This window comes from Enoplosus armatus, chromosome 17 (assembly GCF_043641665.1).
Source record: "Enoplosus armatus isolate fEnoArm2 chromosome 17, fEnoArm2.hap1, whole genome shotgun sequence".
NCBI classification, from domain to species: domain Eukaryota; kingdom Metazoa; phylum Chordata; class Actinopteri; order Centrarchiformes; family Enoplosidae; genus Enoplosus; species Enoplosus armatus.
The window spans coordinates 10,135,997-10,163,140 of record NC_092196.1 but is presented as its reverse complement, the minus strand read 5'-3'; the positions used below and the strand labels follow the sequence as shown (position 1 = coordinate 10,163,140).

General features: G+C 40.5%; 3 protein-coding genes across 3 annotated transcripts in view; all 3 read left to right on the top strand.

Moving 5' to 3' along the window:
- Positions 1 to 2,065: 2,065 nt before the first annotated feature.
- Positions 2,066 to 27,144, top strand: part of pitpnc1a (phosphatidylinositol transfer protein cytoplasmic 1a) — a 39,346-nt gene continuing 14,267 nt past the window's right edge. The window contains exons 1-2 of the mRNA XM_070923483.1: positions 2,066 to 2,113; positions 25,835 to 25,983. Of these exons, the coding sequence (XP_070779584.1) occupies positions 2,066 to 2,113; positions 25,835 to 25,983 (197 nt within the window). The remainder of the gene's footprint in view (positions 2,114 to 25,834; positions 25,984 to 27,144) is intronic.
- LOC139300818 (H-2 class II histocompatibility antigen, A-Q alpha chain-like) lies at positions 12,825 to 14,171 on the top strand. The gene is made up of 4 exons (XM_070924015.1): positions 12,825 to 12,943; positions 13,097 to 13,342; positions 13,467 to 13,748; positions 13,854 to 14,171. The coding sequence occupies exons 1-4, from the start codon at positions 12,889 to 12,891 to the stop codon at positions 13,994 to 13,996; spliced, it is 726 nt and encodes a 241-aa protein (XP_070780116.1). The 5' UTR covers positions 12,825 to 12,888; the 3' UTR covers positions 13,997 to 14,171.
- LOC139300161 (class II histocompatibility antigen, B-L beta chain-like) lies at positions 15,475 to 17,186 on the top strand. The gene is made up of 5 exons (XM_070923166.1): positions 15,475 to 15,587; positions 15,701 to 15,967; positions 16,153 to 16,431; positions 16,519 to 16,653; positions 16,747 to 17,186. Exons 1-5 carry the CDS (start codon positions 15,536 to 15,538, stop codon positions 16,794 to 16,796), a joined length of 783 nt encoding a protein of 260 aa, XP_070779267.1. The 5' UTR covers positions 15,475 to 15,535; the 3' UTR covers positions 16,797 to 17,186.

The window sequence follows — 27,144 nt, the reverse complement described above, 5'->3', positions numbered from 1 at the left end:
ATCAAACATAAAAGCACACATGCTGTAGACCCTTCCTGCAGTAAATGACACACATTAAGTCACTTAAGTTACTATTGACTGTACTGTGCACCCAATTATCCAAGAACCAGAAAATCCTTATCTTATTGTGTGCAAATGAAAAATTAAATAACTAATTTCTTAAACTGACGAGGGCTCAAAATAAAAATAAAAAGTACCACCTTGATCTCCTTAAAACAAATTAAACATTTATGTGACACAAGTGTTTGTCCTCCCTGCAACTCACTGAAATGAAGATCTCTGGTGACATCTGTCGTTTGAAATGAGTACTGCATGTTATATTTTTCTGCTCCGTTTATGATGTTGAAGAAGTTTTTTAAACGATAACAAAACTCAATATAAACGTTTAATAAGTAATAAATGATATGATGTGTGTATTACCATCATCACTATAAAACTGGATAAATAGCTTGCATGGTCAACAGCTGCAGGTCCTTCCTGAGCCCGACCTCTGACCTGAAGATAGTTTATGCTCAAAACTACAGGCAGCACTTCCAGAACAGAAAAGACTAAAAGAAACAAACAAGATATATACGTGAAGATAAAAAGGGAGAAAATAAACACACACCTCCTGGTAAGTGACCCAACACATAGCTTGAATAGAGACAAGAATATCTTGGCGTGTTAGTTAGTTAGCTCGCAAGTAGCTTTGACTGCTAGAAGATGAGCCAAAGAACAGTAATAGGGCAAAGGGTGTGTACATGGTTACACATGAATACAGTATAAAATCAAAAAATTAATTATAGCCAAAACATAACGTAACGCAAGTGGGGGAAGTTTCTTTAGTTTGGTTTTAAAATCATATTTCTAACTGGCTAGAAACACTTTTACTCAAGCAGCAAACTTTTAATCCTGGCTAAATTTCAGAACCATGGTCAGCTTCAGATCAGAACCATGGCCAGCTCCACTAGGCCTAAATTTAGTCCCAGGTCAGAACCAGAGACAGTGTATGGTCAGAACCATGGTTCTGCCAGGAAAGCATCATAGGGGACAAGATTTAATGATACTGTTTATAGCCCCTCTGCGTTATATGTATTATTATAGATCTTCTATATCATATGTTTTCTATGTATATTACATATCAGAATCAGAAATACTTTATTGATCCCCGGGGGGAAATTACACAACATATGAACTTAATGTGGGTCTCATAAGCCAAATAAATGGGTTCTGTTTAATTGATAATGCAAACAAAGAGAGAAACAGATTAATCACAAATCGATTCACTTTTTCTGCTTTCGCATAGGTTATCGTTGTGTCCATGTGTACTGAAATCACTGAGATCATCTTTGCCGACTCTGCTTGTGCGGAGGGCAAACTCGTGTTTTAAAACCAGCCAGAAAAGCACGCAGGACTTCCGACCACGTATTTCAAAATAAGATCTTATTGCATGTTTGATGCAAACGTCAATATTGAATCGAATCAATCAATGGCTGCTCAAAAACATTCCGAGTGAGCTACAACACACTTTTACCATTACTTATATTTGTTATACAGTAGATCAGTGGGTGCATCGTTTTTTATAATGAAGGTCAATTCTTCTTATTTCCTGTCTCTCTCGCGCTCACTTGACGCAGCTGCTCCACACGGCTGCGCATCCCTGGACGGAGCTGTCAGGAAAACTCAAAGCAGCAGGAAGCACGCTTTCAAGTGAACGCGGTTAAACGGAGCGTGTTTGTGTCTGAAGAGCCAGGGGGCGACGAAAATCTCGATCCTTGTCCGGGACACGAGCGGCTGCAAGAGTCCGCGTGAAGCTGCAGTTGTTGTTGGAGGCGATGCTGTTGGAGTAGTTCAGAAAAGTGGCAACTGCTGGGGTTATTTTCGCCTTTGGAAGACCCTCTTGTACTTCGGACCAGGTGTGTGCAGAGGCTGCAGAAGGTGATGCAGAAGTGAAGGTTTAGTGAACCGGTGGATCTCAGTGGCCTTGTTCCATTGAAGTGTTTAAACTAAATAACTGATTTGATCGTCCCCAAGACTGACACCCTACATCTTCCTCTGTGTTGCCGTCACCATTGTGCAAAGGACTATGTTGATGAAGGAGTACCGCATCTGCATGCCTCTCACAGTGGAGGAGGTAGGTGAAGTTTTCTTGGTTTTCGTGATGTTTTGCAGTCTGTTCTGTCTGCTGATTGCCACAGAGATGCAGGTCAGCGCGTTTTGTCTGATGTGCTGATAGTTTTTACCGGGGAGCCAGATTATTGCGAAGTTGTCAGTGGCGCGCTGATCATTTTGCACCGAAGGACATACTGAGCTCTTCCAGCCGAGGTGCGGTCAGGCATCCGCCGCGGGGTGGAGCTGCTGTTGCCTCTGTTTTAGGATGCTGAGAACTCAATTTACTGTAAGAGAGACTGTGAGCAGCAGCAGCAGCAGCAGCAGAGGGAATCGTGTGATTGTTATACATAGTGAAGGACAAAACGTGCATTTATTTTACTTTGAGTGTTTGGAGTGTGATTGTATGTTCTGTGGGTTCAGAGTAATGCATGTAAATACAAATTGCTTTCTCTTCACAGCTCTCACTCTCTTCCTTCTCCTCCAAACACCACTCTGCATTTTATTAATCCACCCCAGTCACACATTATAAGGACTCGAGGGCTGTTACCTTTGTGCTGTACCTTGTTTTTGGTGCTTATGCAACCGCTGCATATATATCTGCATATATATAGAGCAAAATGACTAAAATGCAGATTTACTGCACATTTTTTGATCACGTTTCATTTGAGGAGACACGTTCACAGACAGTATTTGTGTTTGGAGATGGGGAGGGTGAAAGAAAGGATGAGGGAGAGAAGCATCTGCTGGCTGAAGTTCCCCTCAGGTCACAGTGACACAGAAACATCTTCACCATCAAGCAATGCTGCTGTGTTTTGAGCAAAACAATATTTCTTGAACGTTCAGTGCTCAGCTCAGTGTATTTATTCGATTGTTTTGCTTGGTTCTGCTTCTGTCTCTCCTTTATCTGCTGTAGTGTCTTTTCATGGAGTGGCATTAATCGCATGAGTGGGCTCTCATGTTTCATGTCTATACTTTTTTCATATAATAGTGGTATGTGACGTTATAAGAGGTGATGTTATTGTGCATTGTTATTGTGTAACTGTATGTGTTTACTTGCACTCCTGGTGTAAATAGTCTTCAGATGATTCATTCCAGTATTAACTGAACCTTAACAACATGTTTTCCAGCTGAATCGTTTTATTGAGTGTAACTGTGTCAGATTTGTACACACCATTTAACCTACTTCATGATGTGACATGAGGCGCAGCTTACAGTGAGTCAGTGCACCTCTGAATAAAGGGTTCGTTGAGTCACTACGATTAAATTGTATCTTAGTCAGCTGTGCTGTTTGAGAAGATTCAATCCTTCACTGCAGTCCAGCCCATTGTTGTGTTCTTCAGTCGGTTGAGGATGAAATGAGCCGACTTGAACAGCCTCTGCTGAAGTCTATTGATCCTTATCTTGCTTGATCGTCCTGATTTGGACCCTTAAGTAGTTTCTGTGAGTTTCATGTTTATAATTACTGGGATGCTGCTTCATCACATTTTGTCCGGAGGCTGATTGGCTCCTCTGCTTTGCTTTGCTCCAGTGTTGATGGAAGACACTGTTGTCCGCTGTGGCCAGCTAAAGGCTACCACATCTGTTGTTGTAATGATAATAATGTTGCCCAACCTAATCTATTGATCTGTCATTGACTTGACAAATTAACATTTGCAATCTGTTTTTTTGCAGCATGCACATTCTCACCCACACACACAGACACATAAATCATACAATCATCATCAGCATTGTGTGTGTGCGTGTGTGTGTGTGTGTGTAAACAGATATGATCTCAGAAGAGTTTGAATACATAACCTCTGAACAAAACAGTAATTGTGAGTGAATCTCTGTCCTTCTTAAATAGTTTCTTGCTGCAGTTATTTTCAAATGTAAATATACGTTCAAAGGAAAACCAGTTTCTGCTCTTTCCTAATTCAATGCTGCAGCAAGCCATGACATTTTGAAGTGGTCAATATCTGTCATCTGGACAGGTGTATATTACATATTGTACTGCAGTGTGCTTGCGGTGTGGATGCATGATAAAAACACCTTTTCATCTCACGGAGTCAGCATGCTGTATTTTCCCTTGGATTCGTGATGAGTGATGATTCATTTAGTGTTTCGTTGTCCTGGTTATATTGTACGCATTTCTTACACAACACATCATGAGAGTCACAAATCCGAATCTCCTCGAATAGCAATGCAGCGTGAGGGCATCTCTTCAGACAAATATGAGTCTATTAGTGAAGTGGACTGCTGTATTGCACATGACATGGCTAGACAGCTGTTAAAAAAAAATGTTATTACCAACAATCTTCAATGGGCTCTTCAGGAGACTCTCATCTTCGAATGGCGATTAAGTTGAAGCGCTGCTGAGAAAACAAATTGGAGATGATCTCCTCGTGGTATAAGATCAATTCAGTTGACTATTACGACAAAAGATTTAACAAAAAAATGGCTGCAGTGCTGTTTTCTTTCATGCAAATAAAATGCAATGATCTGAGTATTCTGCGGTTCATATGTTTGTGTGTTATAATGCTGCTTACATTGTTACATTCATATTAAATCTGAGTGTTATTTGTCAAACAGACAATATGGGGGATATTATATTCTCACGGTGACTTTAGCGTTGTTTAACTTTAGATAAGGTCACTGGTATTGAGCCTCCTGTAAGTATGTGTGTACGTGTAAATGATATGCTTTCAGGAGATGCACTGCATAGCAGACCATTTATTTGACTAATATAAGGTCTAAAGACTCAGGCGGGTACAGTACTGTATGTTCTCAGAGCTACATCTATCTCAGTTAAAATGAAATTCATTATTGTCAAAATGTCTCTGTTGTACAGTTAGTATGTTGTGCTCGAGCTGAGGGCTTTCATATCAGTGTGCACATTGAGAAACAAGGCTGTACAAGGCAATGATCTCTTTATTTTTACATGAAGTAAAAATGATAATACATGATAATACTAAGCACCTTCCGTGGAAGCTGCTAATGATCTATGAGAGACAGACTACTGTTTTCATAAAAGTGGCATAAGCACGTCAGTGTAAGGTCAGTCTCTGGGGGGTTTCCAAATGTTTGTTTGTGTCCCTGCATACTGAGATGCCCCACAGCACGTCCAGGCCCAGACCCAAGATCTTGTTTACATCCCCAGAGTGGAGACTCTGTGCTCTGACTAACGAGAAGCCTGTTCCTTCGTTGTTCCCGGAGGAGATGGTAGCTCAGCCAGACAGTGACCTGGCTCATACACACCAGATGGAGAGAAACATGCTCACTCATATGATCCGCCAGACGTCAAAAGATGAGCCAGGGAGAGAGTAAGAGAGAAAATGCATGTGTGTTGAGAAGGTCACTGAGTATTGGGTAACTGTCTGAGTCAGCATTGTTTTGTTTGGGCCACCGTAATTGTTTTGCGGGTCGATGATTCTCTGAAGCTTCTGTGTGCACAAAGTTTACAGATATTGAGGCAGTTTTAGGACAATATCAGTTTTTGACACACAAACTATACTGTACAACAATCATCATGTGCTTGCACTTAGCGTAGCTTAGCATAAAGACTGGAAACAGGGGGAAACAGCTAGCCTGGCTCTGTCCAACTAACATGTTATATATCATTTGTTTAATTAGTACATACACCAAAGTGTAAAAGTGACACATCGACATTTAATGGGGGGTTATGTGCAGAATGTGCATAAAACAAACAAGATATAACTTGGTAGTTAGTGAACTTTAGAGGTGTTGATAGGGGGCTGGATCCAACTACACATTTACTGTAAAGACTTGAGAATGGTATTGATGTTGTCTTCTAACTCTCAGCAATAAGCTTGTTTCCCATCATGTCAAACGATTCCTTCTTACTTAAACAAAATTCATTAAACTAAGCCTATCAGGTTTGGTGTACTGCTCCAGTTAAAGCCATTTTCATGCTGTAACTTACAGTATTGTAGCTAATGAAATGCAAACTAGTTTCCCCATAGGGATAAATTACTCTACCAATTACTTTCAGTACCTACTAAAACAAATCTCACATGGAGCTATGGAGGATTCATTCTGACATTTGTTTTCAGACTACACTGAGCAGAGCTTTCACTGCCTCATCAATTACCATGCAATTTCCTCTGCAATTAATTAACCAGTGACTGGTTAAAGAACAGAGAGTGTCTTTTCTGCACCTGAGAAGCAGTTGAATTACTCTCACCGCTTGCTCAGCTCCTGAGTAATGAGCTTTGGAGCATGGGTTGAGGGAACAAGAACATCATCTTTGTGCTGTTAGAAGACAGGGGAAGTGTCCGCTCACCATCATCATTTACTAAAGGCAGAAGTCTAAATTAGCCCCCTAAGTCATTAAAATGGAGCTCAGTTGCGCTTTCAGTCAGTTCTAGCCAGTCAGTTTAAGCTACTTATCTTCATTAAAACCCTTGAAGACCACTTCTGATGCTGCCTCGCCGTGATGTAGAAGAACATCATGGGAAAACACACCTATCATAGTTCATTCGATACTTTCACTAAACTGCTGTAAGCTCCAGATCATTTAAAGAATGAAAGAAACGGAGTGCATAACAGGAATACAACAGATTTGTTCTCTGCCGCCTCTTTGCTGATTCTTGATGTTTTCCAGTCACATGTTGTATTAGTTGCTCTCTCTGTTGCGTTCAATGATCTGTACTCAGTGTGTGTGTATATATATATATATATGTATCTATATGGCTTTGTTACGTTCCTCCGTTCTCTCAGTCAGTCCTCTACCTGCAGTCTGTCTGATTATTTATCTGCATACCATTACTTGAATTGCTTCCATATGCCTGACATCTATGGTTATCCAGCTGTTTGCTCATAGCACAGCAACCGCTGTGCAGATATAATTGAAACCCTGGTGGTTATTTTCGAGGTTGCACTCACCGTCTTTGTCTCAGATTATGGCTTCTCAATTAAAGCTAATTTTCAATGCTTCTCCAGCTGAGAACCGTTCTCTCTGAGTCTGACTGTTTTCACTGTAATGCATTATTTTGGGATCCTGCAACATTGATATTACATCCATCTGTGCTTTAAATTGTGGTCAGCAGGTCTAATATTTTCATGAACAATGGGCAAGTGCAGGCAATTAATGCAATATGGTTTGTCTTCAGGCTCACACACAGAGATGTTGTACAGCAGAGTGAGAGCTGGAATACACTTACATGTTGTTGATGTCTGCATATGCTGTTTCCATGTTAGGTCTGTATGACTTCTCTCTTCTTGAAAATGAGAGAGAAAAGGAGAGAAAGAGTTCTCTCCTTTTCTCGCTCTTCACATGATAATCTGCCATCTTCCAGGGTTTTCGACTACACAACTACAGATTTAAAAGGCAATAACACCGTTTTTAAAAGCATGGCATGTAGCATGTTTTTCCCAAAATTTGTAATGCCCTTTTCCCTTTCAATTGTGGTCCTTGTCACTGATTTCTCCGCTGTTGGCCTGGGGAGGGTGTAGACATGTGCTACCTCCATGTCACTTAGTGTCGCCAGCTGCTTCTTTTCACCTGCCCACAAGGACCTACATAGGACAAAGTAATGCACAGAAGGCTTCCCAGACTCACCAGCCTCCATGCAGGTGCCCAGAATTAAAGGAATACTTGGCCAATCTTTTTCTTTAAACAGAACTTGGCAGAATAAATCCCATACAGTTGACAGTAGACATGTTGGAAATACCCACAGGGATAGAAGGGCAGAAAGCGCTGAAAGCGCCTCAGTTTCATATAAGGCAGGCAGAGTAAAGTTTTTGAGGCAATTTACTGAGAAGGCGTGGCAAGGTTACATACTGGAACAGACAAGCAGGCAGAAACAGCCCACTGCAAAGGCAACGTAGCAACGTTAATGATCTGGTAAACATCCAGGGTCAATGGTTTTCTATTTTTAGCAGAGCTAAGGACTGAACAGTTGGTCAGGTGACTGGACGTTGTGGGAACCGAGGTGACTAGCGAACAGGTGAGAAATGATAGTGTCCTAAGAGAGATTCAAACGTGTGATTTAGCCCAGTTAGTTAGTCTTTAATATTGACTGGAACACAGTATACATAGTGCATGTGTATTAATTTAAAGGCACACAGTCAATAAAGAGCAGACACAAAGTGGGACATGAGCTGGGAAGAATAACAGTCAAACATGGTGATTAATAGGGTAATATACCAGCGGCAAAAAGAAAAGAACAGAGCACAGCATACAATGAAAGGGTTTAGAAACACTATTGAGCAGCCTCAAACACACACACATTCTTGTGTAACTAGAAAAAGAGAGGGACAGTACAAACCCAGAGAGGGTGGCACTTTAATGACCCTTGACATTTGACAAATTACACAGAGCTAAAGGAGGAATATTTGTACAAAGGCATTGTGTTATTCTTTTTTATTTTAGACCTTTTCAATATCTACATCTGTAGCTGCTTGGAGAGGGTGGAGGATGATAACACAAGATGATGTGAATCTATCTATCCTTCCACTGGCTATACTGCCATATCACTAAGCAACCCAAGTGCTGGGGTTTTACAGATGTTGAGCAATATAACAGCATGCCTGGGTGTGGAATCTTTCTGATCTAGTGAAGATAAACGTCCTAGAAGATAGTAGAAACCCTTTCTTATCCAATGTCAATGAATCTGTGATGCATTTACTTGGAAATTAACTTAAATCTCAGCCAGTAACTCTACAGCCCCCGTCATGCCAAAGCTTGACATCTGTTGTGCCCTCTTGCTGCTGCCTCTGGCAATGTGTTTGAAACTCCACACATTGCAGCACTGAGCTTCAAACAGAGGCCCTGTGGGGACAGAGAAAGCAGTGACACATTTTTAATGGCCCCTTGCATGCACATACACACCGCAGATGCGGAAACACATACACTTTGTACTGATATGTCCTAAGAACCAGGGTACATTGCTTTAATTCCAGGGAAGAGCAGCCTCACTCAGATATATAATTTATTTTGGAGTATCTATTGGAAAGTGCATTAGGAGATTCTGCTGAAATACAGGCAAAGTGAGGATATTTGAACTCAGATCAGCTCTGCTCACTTTGCATTTACCTGCATAAACTCTGGACATTTCTTTCATTAATATTTCCCTTATAAACAAGAATATCAAGCCCTGCTAACACTACACATTACTACAAACATATACCAACACATTACCCCATTCACAAAAAAATAGAAAAACCACCATAAAAACGTCCAAATGAAAAGATGTTAGTCCATGCACTCTAGAAGCATTTACTAATCAGACACCCCTAACGGCAGGATGACATAATTTGTCTGTGCCTTTCCAAACCGTTACAAAACACTGTTGAAACCTTTTAGAAGCTGATTAATAGCTGATGTAGTCTATATTGCTGCAGCTGCATGGACACCAGCACCAGTTGTAATTCTGCAAACACAGTTCATTTAGTTGAAATAGTACATTGTGGACTCCTCAGTTCTGCTCCTCCTCTCCATATTTGCAAAACCTAATTTATGTCTTTTGTCCTTATTTGTCCAACAGAAATAAAAAGTTCTTAATCAGTCCTTTAATCTTGGAACAAAATAGTAAATAATATGGGGTTTGGAGATCTGCTATTCTTCAAATGATCTTGATGTATAAACTGAATCTTTCAGAAGAAGCACACAAGGTCATTTAACAGTTAAATCTTGCTTCAACTGCTTGTAAATATATAAATAAAGTTAAAGTCCACATTTGGTTTGTAGCGATGGACAAAGGAGTTGTCAAACTTGCTTGGACTCAAGTACTGATGACTTGAGACGTTTGCAAGTCAGATTTGATTTGAATGTTTGGTGACTACAACACTGGTGTGAAAAATGTGTGCACGTGTTAGTGTGTGTTACAGAGCAGGCTGCACTCCCACCAGTTTAATGGGAAGCTAACATCATTCACCTCATCAGAATAGGAAACTCTTAATCGCCTGTCCATCCGTTTCTCCCTCTCTTCGTGTCCTCCTAAACCTTACTTACTGTCAACATCCTGTCTAAACAAAGAGAAACAATGGCTACTGAGAATAGAAGCTGTGCTGACACATTGTGAATGTGTCAGAAGAGTTATGGGACAGGTGTTAGGAAAGATGCAGCATAAGAAGGGGGAGCAGCTGTGCATGCCGCATTATAATGTGATCACAATGTATCAGGACGCATTGTGCTCTCTGACTGGTGATGGATTGTAAATGTGATCAGACTCTGTATATGTTAATGGGGAGTGACGTGGATCTAAAATTGTAACTTCTAACTCATCACTGCGATAAAACATCCATCTTAACAAATAGTTCAGTCTCATATTCAGCCCTCAAGCTTATGTTGAAACAGGAATCAAATCTGCCACGTTTAAATGTCTGAAGCTGAAATTATGCCGGCGCTAATCATCGAAGCACTCTTATTCTGTTGGGGGTGGAGAACGAGTGCGTGTGCCACCAATCAAAATGTATTTTTTAGTAAATCAAAGCAAGAGATTCAACCAATTCAGTCAATGAGCCGCATAATTATCATCTGATCCTTTTCAAAGGGCTCTCTTTTAAAGGGTAATGAGGAGACGTTCACTCCATACTCCACTGCGGTAAACCCAATCAACTCTCAACCTGGTCATCACCAAGATGAAGTTACAGTAACACATCACGTATAGCTCATCTCTGCATGTGCCATTAACCCTCTCAGCAGGTCAGAGGGCTGCTTCACAGTAAAACGGCCCTGTGTAAAAGCCTACAGAGTAGATCATGATTAATGTATTGACCATGACGCACACACACAAACACACGCACACACACATCGACAGTATGTGGGTGTATGCACGGATACACTGTGTGCATACTAGAATAACAGGTACAAGTGTCCCTGGTTGCTATAGGAACATCAGCAGCTCACAACTGATTAGAAATCTCTTTGATGATGAAGTGGCCTTCTGTGTGTGTGCAGTGAGCACACGTGTGTGTCAGGTTTGTGTGTGTGTGTGTGTGTGTGTGTGTACATTACAACCCAATTGACCCTGATGGCCATTTGGTTTTCCTGAGAAACCACAGAGGAAGAGAGTTTGCTTCAGGGGGCGCTCCAGCATGGCAGCGTGTCCTCATCCAACACGCCAGATGGTCTGAGTATGTGTGTCTACCATGTCTTTTTGTATTTTAACACCCACATAGAAATTAGATAGGTACACACATCAGACACCATCAGAAATCCATTCAAAAAACACACTTCCTCTCCCTTTCTGAGTGACTCCTCGTCAAGTATCTTTAAGAAACACACAATCACACAAGGACAACATTCCCATCAAGTGGACCACAGGCCTGATGCTTTACCTCTGAATGTGATCAGCCTGATTGAGAATAATCACAAAAGTATTTGCAACTGTTTCCTTCTGTTTATCTCCATAAACGAGTAAAAGTCACCTATTCAAAGACACGAATAACAAGATAAGAGAAGAACATGTTCCCAGGAGAACATCTTTGACTTAACTCATGTGGGCAAGCATGTGCACAAAGAGTTGGGGAGTCATTTGGACAAGCTTTTACTTGACAAATGAATTTTTTGAACCACCCACTCAAAAGGAATGAAAGCCCTCTCATTTTGTGGAACATGAGGTGATTGTGGCATTCTTCACATTTTATCCTCTTCCTTTTTTATTACCACAAGGACTTTCTGCTACAGTATTTCTTTCTTGTGTATTTGTTCCTGCCTGGTTTGCCTGACTCAACGTTCTTGGGCAGCTAGTTAGTGCCATGAGTGCAGGTGGCCATCAGCAGGGATCCTCTTCTCTGTCCTTCTGGCGTCTGTTGCTTTCTGTCAGTGATCTGGAGTTATTCTCTGTTCTCCAAACTGCTATTTAACTGCAGTGATGTGACTTTTCCAAGAGCTGCTTTCAGACAAACATAACACGTGGTGACCTTGTGTCCCGAACACGCATTCACACACAGTTTGTGTTCGCACACCTTTATGTCAGTTTTGGAGGCACTTTGATTGACATACACTGTTCTTGTGTGACAGCTATTTTTGGCACAGAGGTCATGGACACTGCTCTCATAGTAAAATATAATTGGCTGACTGCCTGGGAAGATCATATGTGTGTGTGTGTGTTGTAAAACCTTTCTGCAGCTGTTGTGATGTAAGCCTGACTACTGTACATATTTGTATCCACGTCTCTCATTCACTTTTCAACTTTCTACAGTTAACCTGATGTCTTAAACGTCATGAGTGTGATCAACAGTTCCTATTAAGGGGGTGGGTGATTAGAGAAATCTGATTTCTGTGCATAACCCGATTTCTTTTAATTAAAATGATAATATTTTATAATTTCTTTATTTATCTTACATTGGGTGGATTAAGTAAAGTGTACTTACTTTTTAAAAATAATTTTAAATAATAGAAATAGACAAGGAACAAAATGTAGAAACATGCAAATATATGAAATATGATCTTTTCCCTCTTCTGAAGGAGGAAACTGCTCTGATTTATTAGCCTGCCAAGCAGGAAGAGATGTCAAAGCATGAGAAAGAAACCAAACACAAAGTGTGGGAAATGTATTTCATGTAACAATAACTGCTTTTTATATTTACAGTTCAAGGATACACACAATGAGTTTTAATGAGTAACACTGAATTCAAGCATAAATTTGGTTTGTTTACCTGAAAACTCCATAGAGAGGTGCCCCGGTGGTCTTACTTGACTCTTCTCCTCCTGACTGTCCTTTTTTTGCAAAACATTTACATGATTTCTTAGGTATGAGGAAGGTTGCATTTAACACAGCCAACCTTAAGAGGTTAACCACAGAGAACTGGAGAGCTGTGACAGTACACTTAAATATACACAGACTGGAAGATATGTACTTGAAAATTGTACTCATTTTCTCAGGAGCAGTTTGCATCTATGCACAAAGTGAGTATGGCTTTGTATTTCCCTATAACTGTTCCTTTTGTATCTAAAACAAAACAGGAACCAAAATGACACATTTACAAGTTTGTTTGTAACGTGTATAATACTATATAACAGTTGTTGCTGGATTGATGTATGTATTGTTACATTTCCTAGGAAGTTATGAACTTTGTCACACCTATGGATGCTTTGAATCAAGTGATACTCAACTCTGTTTGACACTGGATGGTGACGAAATCTACTACGCAGACTTTAAAAAAGAGCTTCTCATTTGGGAAAGCAGAGTGCCTACAAGTTTCCATGTTCCCTGGGCTTACAAATATGCATTGTATTACCGAGCTATATGCAAAGGTAATATACAGAAATGGAAACCAGACAAGTCAGCTTCAACAAAGACTAAAGGTATGTGGTACTCAGCATATTGATTTTACATTCATTTTTTTCACTATTTAGCCATTTAGTTCTGTTTTTACTACTTACAAAAAAGTAGACAGTACACTAAAATATGTGTGGATTTAACCCTCAGTGGCACCAGAAATCATCATCTACCCCAGAGACGACGTGATAAAAGAGGAAGAGAATACTCTCATCTGCTTCGTCAACCATTTCTTTCCTCCTTCTGTCAACATAAAGTGGACCAAGAATGATGTAGAAGTAACAGTGGAAGATCCTTTCAACAAATGCTTACCCAATCCTGATGGGACATTTTATGTCTTCTCCAACCTGAACTTTGTCCCAAAGGAAGGAGACATCTACAGCTGCGCTGTGGAACACGAGGCACTGGAAAAACCTGAGACAAAGTTTTGGGGTGAGAACAAAGAAATGTTATATCAGATCTTTTTCCTTTGCCTAACATCACTCAAAGATTTGGGTTTTTAACAGATTAAAAATATATATCTCCTGTCCTCCCCAGAGGTTGACACAAAAGAGATTAGCATTGGTCCAACTGTGTTTTGTGGACTTGGCCTGAGTCTTGGACTTCTTGGAGTTGCTGCCGGAGCATTCTTTCTTGTGAAAGGAAACCAGTGTCCGGAAACCTCGTGGCCTAGTGGTTAAGACGTAAACCATATACAGCGCTGTGATCACATCGACATCTCAACTGTCCTCTATCGAGTTAAAATGCCCAGAATTCCTTTTAAAAAATGGAAACATATATGAATCAATCTGAATCATTTGCATATCTGTAATTCACTGAACGTTCTTTCTTTTCTGTGTCTGACAATATACATAATCCTGTCATGTCTTTTTTATTTGTGTTGTCACTTCTTTATTGTTTGTTGTTAATTCACAATTTTTTTTAACATTCATAACTCGTAATAAATGCATCTGATTGTGACTTTTGGCTGTAGACTTGTTTAATCTTGAATAACCACCTTACAATGAAGATTGAGCTCTCAACTAGCATGTGCTATGAGATCCCACACGGCTTTAAATGGGTCATATCCTAAGTCTACAGTATATGTAGTAATAACTTATCTTGGTCAAATCTAAAACAGACAGTTATTTCCTTTTTACTTCATTTCAGTACTAAGTGAAAGTCATCAGATTTTAAACCTTCTAGAGATATGTAATCCATCACAGTGATCATTTAGTTGCCTTGATTTCATGGCATAGTTTGACTGCCTTTCATTATAGAGTTGACTGCTAAAGGTTTTGCATTAATGAGTTTGTTTATGGAAAATCTAAGACTAACTACAACAAGCAAGCATGGATTTTGGGAGAATATGAATGTGAACTTCATGTCTTGCATGAAATGAGTCCCTGTTAACGGTCTTGTGTGTCAGAGTATCCCAAAATTAATTTAACCAAGAATCAGGTGCACTACCAAGAAAGAGTTCACGGAAGTCAGAGTTTGCTGCAAGGCTTGAACTTAAACCAGCAGCTGACTGGAAGATATTTTTATTTTTACTGCAAGGAGAGGTAGTACTTGTGTGTGTGCCTTGCACTTTAAGGAGGATGAAGTCCTTCTAGATTTCCTTGTTTATGGGCGTTAATCAATCACGCCTGTCTGATCTGTAGTTAATCTAAAATACTGTAAGGCTTCTTTATGACACCAATAACCGATTTCCCCTTCCCTGACCTCCCTCTACCGCTTTCCATTACAATGTCAAACAACAGTTTGTGTACAGGGTGTTTAATGTTTGTTTAGTCTCCAACTCCCTGTAGTCTTCTGCTGTTGGACCAGGTCTTTTGCTATGGTGGCTTCACGAGTGTTGAAATGACCTCCACCACAGACATATTCAAATTTGCCCTTAAAACACATTTTTATTCTCTATCTTTTTCTTGTTAATTTCTTGCTTGTGTGTTTGTTTTGTTTTTCCTTCTTTTCCTAAACCAAGGAACATCTTTCTGATAAAACATAAATCAAACATAAAATAACAATAGTGATTATAATCATTAAAACTAATAATCAGTATTTATCCCTATAAATCTTGTAATGGAGAGAGGGAGTTTCAACTGAGCCAAGGGGCGGGTGCATTCTTGCATTTTGTTGACATGTCAGTGCACCTGCGTTTATTTCCGAGTATCTGTGAACACGTAAATGCTTCACATCAGAGCAGCTTTGCGACCGTAGTTTCCTACTCATGGGAAAACATGCACATTCATAATTTTCTTTTTTGTGTGGTTTTCTCTCTTTTCAGTCCAGGTGAGTTACATTACTCTTGAATTGAATGCATCAGTGAAATGTCATGTTTTAGTGTTTATTATAGTAAAAAAAAAAAACATCGACATTAATACATTTCTCTGCTTTTATCACAGTTTTCTCAGATGAAGATTATACACAAACCAGAGCGTGTTGTACTGCCACGGGTCAAGATTTTGAGGATATAGAGTTTATGATTACAGATTATTTTAACAAGAAAGTAATGATGCAGTACAACAGCACAACAGGCAACTGGACTGGATTCACAGCCTATACAGCTGAAAAGGCAAAAGACTGGAACAGTGATCCTTATCACGCACTACGGCGAGTATTTGAAAAGAAACTGTTGTGTACAGACAACATAGACTTCCTCAAACAATTAGGTAAGAGCATTTTCTTTAAGATTACTTTCAATTGAATGTACTAAATAGATTTTGAGGTGCTGTGGATATGTTATGCACATAGATCCTTTATATCTGATGAAAAAACAATAAATCCTGAAACAAAAAAGGTGTGTTGATGTTTGTTTCCCCCAATAGAAAAGCTAAGCTTGTCTCTTTTTTTTCAGATAATCTTACAGCTACACCCACCATTAAGTTGAATTCAGTGAAGCACCCGTCCATGCTTGTGTGCAGTGCCTATAACTTTTATCCAAAACAAATCCAAGTGAAGTGGTTGCGGAACAAGCAGGAAGTGACCTCAGCTGTCAGTTGGTCTGAAGTGATGCCTGATGGGGAATGGTACTATCAGATTCATTCCTACCTAGGGTACATCCCGACTGCAGGAGAAGAAATTACCTGCATGGTCGAACACCTCAGTCTCTCTGAACCAGCGCTTCAGGTCTGGGGTGAGTGTGCCACTGTGATGCAAATTGTGTGTAGGATAAGAATATGTAAGATAGTGTAAATGAAACATCCGTTTCTCACAATTATAGACCCCTCCCTTCCTGCACCAGAACAGATTAAAATTGTTGTGGGACTGTGTGGTCTGATGCTTGGTTTTGTTGCTGTGAGCTCTGGATTCATCTACTATAAGAGGAAGTCTGCTGCATACGTCACTCTCTATCAAGGTGAAGACATTGATTGTAAATGTAATTAGCTTTGGTACAGTCTTAGACATTTACCACTGTGATAACTAATTGTTCTTTTCCTCATTTCAACAGGACGAGAGTCGATTCCTGTGCAACACTTCCCTGTAGGTGCAGCAACTTAGCATTCGGAACAAACTCCAGTATTGCTGGCACATACTATCCAAGACGGCCTGAATATGACGCTTAAAAATTATAGTGGACAGTCGTAGTTCTGTGTGTCTCAAGTTTTAGTTCAATCATTGTTGTCATAGTCACTATTGGGTGATGGCTGGGGCTTTACAGCCTGGGCATAAAAGCCACTGTATAGTGTATCTGAATAACTGAATAATAGGCAACATGTGTAAAGGCTGGGGTGGTGGTTTTATTTCAGCTTGCAGTGGGGTGGTGGTCACTAGCCAGTGAAGGCAGCTAGTATGGAAATAGTGAAACTCACTTGTACTCATTGCTGTATCAACTTTCTCAACTGTATGAACACAGTCCCCAAATAAAGAAACTTTTTGCATTGAATGAAATCTGTTTGATGGTACACCTACGAAACAAACAGGAAATAATCAACCTTGGCACTGGTATTGTTGCCCAACCTGTGAAATGCAATACTATGGTGAGATGTTTATGACAATTTATGTATAAAAATGAGGAATTTCCTACTTTAATTTATCAGGCCTAGACTCTTAAATCTGTCAAAGTCATCCATCAAAAAATGGCGGGAGTATCCACTGCTTTTTCCATGTGCATTTCTCGATCCACACTCCATGAGGACATTTATGTCACGTGGACCTTTGCGGACGCGGAAAGTATGAAGCTAGCTTAAACCTCCCTGCCCTTATGGCACCCGGCACTGCTGGTATGATGTTAGACTAAAGTCCAAATCAAGACATGAGCCAGTCAAACTTTTGTCCACGATTATCGTCATGCCAACTTCCTAGGGTTTTTAACAGACTTCTCTTTGTGGTTTCATCTTCATCTATATTGAGCGTTTGCCATGCCCTTTCTCATCAACAGTGGGGATGTGCAGCTTCACCAAGGCAGAGAAAATGTGAGGTAGTAGAACGTAGATGGAGAGGCTTATATTTTATGCAAGATCGAACCAAGATAACACTTGTGGTCAATCCTTTTCTCTACTTTTTGTGCTCACTTCTTATCTTTCTCCATCTCAACAGGGCTGTACAAAGTACACTGTGCTCTCTCTATGCATAATAAATGAGATGGTTTTCCCCAAGCAACCTGAAATTCAAGTTGTACCAAAACACTCCAGAGTGGATCATAGAGGACAAAGGCTTATGTAACAGATGTGTTTATCAACCAACTGAAAGAGGCCTGTGGAAAAAATGACCTGGTTCTTGCTAAAGGCATAGTTCTTTGAAAAAGTAGAGGTGTCTAAGAATATTGTGTATTGCTTGCAGATGGGAACCCAAAACCACGATACTGAGACAGGCAATATGCAAATTCAGTTTAATGATCGGGCACGCAAGGGTCCGAATACCAGGAAGTCAGTCCAATAGGCAACTCATTCCGAAGAGGGACAGGCAAGAGAAGCGAGGTTCAAGAAAACAGGCACACTGGAGCAACACGGGCAGAACAAGAACAAGGGACCGCTGGATAGCTAGGCTGAAGATCTGGTGGGGAAGTGAAAGAGGGCTGATTGTAATAACTGGCTAATCGGGGGAATGAGCTGTAGGTGAGGAGATGAGGGTGGGGGGGACCAGGTGAGGGGAATGAGGTGATGGCCAGGCAGCAGGGAGAGGTGGAATCTGGAAGTTGCAGTGAGCTGCACATCCGTACAGCTCCAAAATGAGTTGAAACACAGTGTTTGTGCCCACACATACATATTATGTTTATGACACAAATGACATCAATCAAAAATCAGTTTTGCTGCTAATGTATATCACATCTCAGAGTCCACCTGTGGGCTTTGCTTCTTCTTTGTTCTCCACAGGGAGGGTTGATTAATCTCTCCCTGCGCCTGCCTTTTACTGACTTTAGATTAAGCTTTGCAGGGAGTGATATTAAACAGATTCTGGATGGCAGAGTAAAATATATATTTACATTTGTTATGAATTAAATTGCTCTTTTCGATATGTTCATTATGTTGCAGTCCCCTGAACATCGCAACAGTTCCAAAATGTGTGTTTGTGTGTGTACTGTACCTGTAGTATGACACTTGTATGAGGAAATGGATTTAATCCTGCAACACAAACAAAATCTTTCTGCAGCATTCATTCATTCTTTTCTTTATCTCTTATTCGACCTGAGAACACTTACAGCAGGGAGGAAGAATAAAAAAAGGACACAGGTGTGAAAGCTAGTCATTAGACATGACTTAAATTACATATAATCACACACAAAAACCTACACTACGATCCAATAATATTCCATTGTCTTATTATGAAGGCATTTGTCTCGCATCAGGAGTCCTTAAAAGCAACGTGATTATATACTGCTGTCACTGCCTGCCCAGGTGAGGTCTAATGTGCTGTTAGTTGTGACATTTTGTCAAACGTATTATTGTAGGGTTTTAAATAAGGAGTTGTCTTCTGGCAAAAAATGGGTGCAATGCTGAATGGTCGACATGGTGATGCTCTCAAACTAAGAGGCAAAGACAGAAAGAGAAAGAAACGAGAAAAAATATTAAGAGGGAAAAAATTAGTAAAGCAAGTAAGATAGTGTCAGCAGAGAAAAGGTTGAAGGAGACAGTGACATGCATCATATAAATGGGAAGAGGAAGAGGAGTAGTGAGGAGGGAAAGAGACAGAGAGCTGTCCTCAATCAAGTCCTCTTATGTAATGGCTCAATCGTCTGTCAGTTTCCTGAACATCTTGTGCAGCACCCTTCTTTTTACCCCTTTTTCTCTCCTCTTACATGCATGCATACAAACACATCACTTCAGTCGGCCACCCAGTGTGCTTGCCAGGCGGGGAGTAAAGATGATGCATAGCCGAGTGATTCGTAGTGAGTGATCTTGACGTTATGTAATCTTTGGCTCCGTGACCTCAGACACTGCAGAGATGCAGGATTGGAAGAGGGGTGGAGAGGAACAGAGTGAGAAAGGGATAGAGGGGGAATCAGGAGAGTGCTCTCTCCCACCTGCAGTGATCAGTTTTGAGTTACACAAGACCTCCCTGTGTGTAACTGGGCTGGTGTCATTTCCATTTCAATCCATTCATAATAGTAACGTTTTATATGTTGCCACTACTAAAGTGAAAGTGATGCTCGTTGGAGCAAAACAAATTCCAGTTACTTCCATTGTACTGAGGTGTGTGAGGTGAGGTGTCTCAAAACCTGGTGACATAAAACCAATATCTCTACAGATTTATAATATTGTTGTGTGGTTTGGTATGATACTACAATGGGGGTTTACATTTTCAACTCTGACCTCCCTTAAAGAAGCACAATAAATGATTAAACTATAGGCTATTATGTGGTCGGTTTTATCCATGTTTTTTCAGACTTAAGTGCTTTTTATTGTTAAGCTACATTGAAAAGGACACGACTACCTCCGTATATCTTGTGTAAGAGGACTTGCTGTTGCATTTTTCTCAAGTGTCCAATATTATAAAACAACTTCTGCATAGAATTCCTGCAACCGATGTTTGACCCTACAGAGAGTCTAGAAAATACCTTTAAGTTCAGGTTGGCTTGAGGGAGCAGGCAAACACAATTCAAAATGCAAACGGTGTACTCTGAGCCTCTTGGGTAGAATCTGAGCCTCCTGTTCTTCCTGAAGAAAAGACACTGGCACTAGGTTATCTTGCTCTCAGACCTGTCACGCTCAATTGCTCTTGGCCACGAAATTAGGAAATTGTCCACTTGTGCGGCACGGCACACACTAGTGTTGAGCTACCACAACACATTGCTTCCCCAAGCCAGATGCCATCCTTGGCATCCTGCGATGTTGCTTCTGTGACCAACACTGCTCCGGCATGTGAATTTATCAAACCATTACAGAGAGTTAACACTCACCTTCACATTTTGCTGCATCAGTGTGAATGCAGCCAGTCATATGCACTCACTCTCAACTGCAGGCCCACATTTCTGCTGAAACAGCAATGTGTGATGTGAGTTAGTCGTTAGTGCTTGTGGGGAAAAAAAAGTTTGCAACGTGACGTAACCTCATCTAAGTTAAGGTTAGAATTACTGTTAGACGTATAGTCATGAGGGATTGATTTCAATGTCACAGTGATATTAGTGGTGTGTTATTTGGAAATTAGAGAAATGCTACAAAACACAATCTCTGACAGGTTATTTTTAGCAGAGGAATGTCATCAAAGAAAATCAAACTCGCTCCTCGTTTTTAGCTTTGAGTAAAACCTCAGTGATGTGAAGCGACTCAGCATGAGACCACAGATAAGTAAGTAACTGTAACTTTTAATCTAATCTCAGTGGCTTCCCTTCATGTCTCTGTTGTCTGGTTTCGAATTGAGTCGATGCATGAGGCCGTGCAGTGAGCTGTTCTGAAATCACTTACTTCAGGAATGTTTTCTTTATATTTGACAAAACTGCTGAGTCTCCTTTTTCATGTTCCTGTGGGCCGTGCTGAGCCATCAGTTCTGAGGTCCATGTAAAAACGCTAAGACACACATCCCTCCCATAAAAACAGCCTGGCTGTGATTTGATTTTATTGCACTGATATTGTCTATTTTAAAAAATCTCGTATAAATTTCCAGAGAGCTTTCTGCATAATTACACAAGTATTAACTCTTTAACTATTTTTGGTCTTGGCATTTTCTGCATGTGCTGTCAACAGTAATGCTTTCCTGGAACACAGATTTGATCCCTTAAATATCTGCCATATCTGATGCTTTTCTTTCTCACCGGCTCTACCCTCCCTTTCACTTTAACTTCCCACTATCAGCTGGACAAGATCAGCATTGTCACATTAATGTCCGCCACAATGTCAACCAAATAAGACTTTATTCACGCTGTAGATCCATGCTGTTTACACGTTTCTTTATGGCAAAGGTCCTGTGTGGGACTCCCACACCCCTGACACAGCTCTGCTCTGGAGCACAATGTCATTTATGGCAGTGTATGAGCTCTAGGCCCCCTGGTTGTATCTTTAATGGAGTTCTGTGATCTGTATGTAAGATATTCAGCAGTTCTCTGTTTACCATGATGCTGACTGATTTCACCAAGTCTGTGAGATGAAGAAGTAAATGGAGGTTGTTGCTCACACTGCCTGAAGGCACAATGTAGTAACGCAATATGTGTTGTTGTTTTTTTTATCCCATGACCTGGACCGTGTGTTGTGTGCTTCATCTGCTGGAAGGTTTTGAGTCAGTTTGTTGCAGCTTAATTTATAGACATGTGTGCTGTACAGTGTACACCTGCAGATCCATATGCGTCATGTTATGGAAATTACAATTTGCAGTGTAATTTTTGTGTACGATGAACCAATACATACATGTAAGTAAAGGGAAGGAACAAGATGTGGAGTTAGGTATTACTGAGTGGAAATAACTTTATTGTTTTAAGCTTACATGGCACATGTTTTTTTTAAAGATTCAATTGCTGCTGCATTGTTATTCATTATGTATTTTTGGTGGAAGTTTTGGAAAATGTTTGTTAGCATATGGTTTGATGAATTATTGATGAATTCGCCAGCAAATATAAATATGCCTTTATTTGCATTTTGGACATTTTCTTTTGGCCTCTGTCTGTGTGCATCTGCTGTGAGGCAGAGTGTGTGTATCTGTGTCCATGGATGGACATAACAAGTGATATGGATAGATGGTATTTTTTAAGGAATAACTCAGAGCCGGAGCCTTTGTGTTTTACACATTGAAATCCAATAGTACACACTGTGAGTCAAATTACTGCAACATTTCACACATAAATGATTACACAATGATAATAATGTGAGATCCCCTTTGTGTGAGTACTGTGTTAATTAAGGATTTAAGGATGATGTGTCTCCACAGATGGACACAGATACAGATATCTGTCTCTCCCTCTCTCTTATTCACACACACACACACACACGCACACACATAGCTCTTAAATGGACATCTAAACACAGAAGCTATTTATCTCAACAGGAGCACAGTCATTTATCCAAGAATACTGAGCGCTCAAAGAAGTAATTACTCTGTCTGTGGTTGAATTTTAATTACACGTTAGCAGTGTGCTCAGTGTGTGTGTGTGTGTGTGTGTGTGTGTGTGTGCACTGTGTCAGATGATTCTTATCTTACACTCTCACTAACACACTCCTAACACACGGCTGTAGCACATCGACCACAGCTCCTCACCACCTGCTGTTGTGTTAGAACAGAGAGCCAGAAAGGCAGAAAGAGACACAGAGAGTTTGATCACAGTACTATGGGCTCAATGTTTTCAACTTTTTAAGAGTATTTTACATTTCATATATGCATATTAAGCCATGGTGACTCTGTTGCATTTTTTTTGTGTTTTTGGGTTTTTTTTTTGCATTTATTGGGGAAATCACTGTCAATTTCCAAAGATCAGGACATGTGTCATTAATTCCTATGTGTTGGGGGCTGCATTTAAATGTAACCAGGACATTGCTGTCATTACCTTGTTGAACTGACATTGTCATGTGATATTGTTACATATGCACATGTTGCTACATAATACTGTAGAATTTGTGATGTGAAAACAGGAGTTTCACAAAGGAATTGAAAGGAAGCAAGTAGAGGGACAGAAATGTGTTTTTGATTTCATTATTTCTCTTGGGTCAGCTCACCCTGCCAGTCTCCCTCTTAAAAGTGGTCTTTTAGCTCTCACACCCCCGGCACTAAGAGTAGCTCCATGTGTAATGATACTCTGCCATTAGTCGATTTCAAGTTATCCACTGACAATTCGCAATGACTGAACTGCATGTGGCTTTAACAGATACAACATAATGAGCTTATTGCAAAGTTTGGAGGCAGAGAGTGAGAAGAGGAGAGGTTGAAATTGGGCAGAAATGTAGAGGTGGCGTGAAAGAAGGAAAGAGAGAAATTGATAGTTAAATCAAATGACAGGTGGAAGCTGAGCTCATGATACAGTATATTTTCTCCTTGCTGTCAGCCCCCTGCCCAATGGCTCTACTGTCTTTAGAGATAAAAGGGGATCATTCATGGCCTCTTCTCCCTCTTCGTTATTAGAGCAAGATTTCTAAAGAAAACAATGAAAACAGCCTCTCATTCATCAGCCACAGCTCTCAGCTAGGCAGCAGGCACGGGTTAAACACAATGGCAGGTAGGAAGAACATTACAACGGCTGCTGTGTTTACACAATATGTCTGAACCCTGAGTGAGCCCAGGGAAACAGTACAGATGGGGCTTAATGTTAATATGTGAATGTTGCTAGCCATCAGTGTGATCAGAGTGGTGCTCAGAGGTCCTCTCGAGTGGGTACTCTGCCTTGATGCTTTTCATCTAGCAGGGCAGATTTATGTATGCTGTTGAACCGTCTCTCATCTCTGGTTTTCCCAAACAGAAATCTCTGGAAATGTTATTGATCTGTGCACCGACCTCCTCCTTCTTCTTCTTTTAGGTGTCTGAATGTCTCTCTCCATCGCTCTCACCCTAATGACAATAATGGTTCGTTTCACCTTGTGACTGCTATTCCTCTCTGCCGATGCTGTTTATACAGTATGTGTTTGGCATGTGTTAGGATGATTTTAGAGACCATTCCCCTTGTGCATCTCCTCATACATATTAAATACTACTGCAGTTTTACACGGATGACATTGAGTATACTGTCAATGAAGCCAACATGACTTGTCTGTTGGCCTAGAGCAGTTTTTGTTGAACCAGCAAGTCACTGACTTTGTCTGTCTGATGTTTGCTGCTGGGCAGGAAGTGTACTGTCAATTCTTTTAGCTTTTGTTGCTTAAAAAGAAAATGCAAAGAATAAGTTAAAACCAAAACAATGAGTTAACTGGTGCTGAAAGGCTTTGTAGTGCTGAGAAGATTAATAATACAGAAATATTGATCAGAGCGGCTTGAAGTTACTGTAGAGGTGAAGCCCCTTTTCGTGAAATGTGAGTCCTTAGAATTTCATCCCTTGTTGTTGTATGCACAAATCATTCATTCAGACATATTCACTCTCAGTGGGCTTTGTGTGTCTGTCATGTGTGTTTGTGCGTGACTAAATGCAGGTTCCTCTTCTATTATGCCTGACCTGTGACTGTGTCATTGCAGCTGAAGAATTATGCCAGACTGTTCAGTCAGAAAGACACCGCCATCAACATACCAGAATACTCTGTTTCATCCCCTCGCTTTTCTGTCATGGTCGGCAGATGGAAAAATTTGACATTGTGATATATAAACTTACACCCTGAGCTTGTTTACTGGCACACACTGGCTCTGCTTTTCTTCCACTACACTATCACATTTCTCTTCTCTCCATTCCTTGCTTTTTGTGGCTGGATGTAGAGTCACAAGTTGACATCCCAGGCAGTCCTTGTCCCTTTTTTCCATTAGCTTAACACAGCTATCCTTGGTTGGAGCTCTATTTGTGTGTGTGTGTGTGTGTGTGTGTGTGTGTGTGTGTGTGTGTGTGGCAGTTGAGTCCTACATGAATCCTTGGCATTCCAGCAGAGTGGCATAAGTCACCATAAGGGCGGTATTGATTTCCCCCGGCCCGGAAATAGGCCTACAAGCAGTCGGAAACCTCCGTCCTGGAGCACTCTCACTCCAACGTTTGTCGTTTTCCAAATGTATGGAAAATAGTTTCCGTGTGATGCACCAGTCCAGTCTGTCAAGGCCACCAAAAGTGACATTGGGCCAAGTGGGTCAGTCAGTGTTGAGTGAAAGATGTGGGTGTTGACTGATGTGCCACAAGGGGGAGTGGGATAGGGCCATCTAACGGGCTACTGCTGCTGCTGTTGTTTTGCTGCTTGATATGAGGCCTTTGTCACTATGCAGTAGACAGTTCCTAATCCCCCAGCTTTCTTCTTCTATGGTGACTGTCCCCAGGTGTCAGGACCAAGCAGTGACAGCAATAATCCTGGCATGTTCCATTCTGCGTTTATTTTTATGGTTGCTATAAAATTATACTGTTGAGTCAGTTGTTGGACTTGAGCAAGAGCACAGTGTTGCCATTCAAGGTAGCCTCATCACAATAGTGCTTTAACAATACGTTAGGATGACCTCCTCCTCCTACCTCAGTCTAATATCAAGCTTCTCTGTTTGTTTGTCTCCTGTCTGTCTTCCAGTACCGGATTGGCCAGCTGTATATGATCAGTAAACACAGTCATGAGCAGAGTGAACGTGGGGAGGGGGTGGAGGTGGTCCAGAATGAGCCGTATGAGGACCCCGAGCATGGATCAGGCCAGTTCACCGAGAAGCGAATCTACCTCAACAAGTGAGTGCTTTCCTCTTGCCGTGTAACATGTTTTCAGTTTAATTAAATAGATGATTTGCAATGTGTATAAATGTGTGTTTTATATAATACTCCATTGATCCCAACAGGAGAAACATCAAAACCCACATACCCACATATTCTATCACCGTTCATTAGGCTGCTACTTATAAAGCTGTCAGGAGTGAGTTGACAAAGAAAAGATGACGTGACATTTTTTCACACATTGGTTAGACGTCTAATGGCGTGTTCATGTCAACATCTCTTGGCTGTCTTATTCCAATAAACAGCTGAGTACATATAGTCACATGTAGGACATGCTAATCATAATATATGCACATTTCAGATATCATAAGGCTTTACAAGCTACACTAAGTATTGCTGTTACAGTAGGTGTCCCTTTTCATCTCTCTCCCAAGCCTATTTCCCAGCTCAGAGCTGGGCCTGTGCTTTGTTAAACTTGATAAGCGTGAAATTGAGTATTTGATTTTCTGTTATGAAGATTACAATTGAATTAGTGTCTGTGTGCAGTCTGAAGGGCGGTCTCCTCACTCTCATTCAGGAATTTGCTCAGGATGACCCCTCATCACACACCTGCAACAGTTTCTTTCTGTGCAGCATTACAGCAAAAAAAAAAAAAACATCACGGACACTTGGACTTTTCATTGAGTACTCTGATGAGGTGAATCCAGGTGAATGCCTGGATCAGCGCCTCATTGATTTCCCTTATTAAATCTATGATTGTAAAGGATGAGTTGGTGAAGAATTTCAAAGCTTTGAGACGATTGAAACATGGATTTTAAAAAGTAGCCTGCAAGTTAATGTCAGTGATTTATTTATTTAATATTTTATACACTCAGTGGCCACCTGTACAATTCAACAGCATACAATGAAGCTCATAATGCACAGCTTTGGGTGACATTGTGAGAAATGTGTAAATTCAATTATTTGTTTATTACTGAGGTCATAGTTACTGGCGGTGTTATACTGGACTTTTCATTTACATACATGAGAGGGGCAGGATATTAGAAACACCTCTGAATATAATGCAGTCCTGCACAACATGTCACTAATGAACATATCATTTAATTAACACCTTTGAGACAGTGTCAACGAAAATTGATTATAGGCATCATAAAAATAGAGCAGCTCATAGTCATACAG

Bases quoted from the DNA above. Each gene is read 5' to 3' on its own strand.
- LOC139300818 (XM_070924015.1), top strand. From the start codon at position 12,889: ATGTACTTGAAAATTGTACTCATTTTCTCAGGAGCAGTTTGCATCTAT. The intron at 13,343-13,466 runs GTATGTGGTACT...TTTAACCCTCAG, and splicing joins AGCTTCAACAAAGACTAAAG to TGGCACCAGAAATCATCATC. The intron at 13,749-13,853 runs GTGAGAACAAAG...TGTCCTCCCCAG, and splicing joins ACCTGAGACAAAGTTTTGGG to AGGTTGACACAAAAGAGATT.
- LOC139300161 (XM_070923166.1), top strand. From the start codon at position 15,536: ATGCACATTCATAATTTTCTTTTTTGTGTGGTTTTCTCTCTTTTCAGT. The intron at 15,588-15,700 runs GTGAGTTACATT...CTTTTATCACAG, and splicing joins TTTCTCTCTTTTCAGTCCAG to TTTTCTCAGATGAAGATTAT. The intron at 16,432-16,518 runs GTGAGTGTGCCA...TCACAATTATAG, and splicing joins ACCAGCGCTTCAGGTCTGGG to ACCCCTCCCTTCCTGCACCA.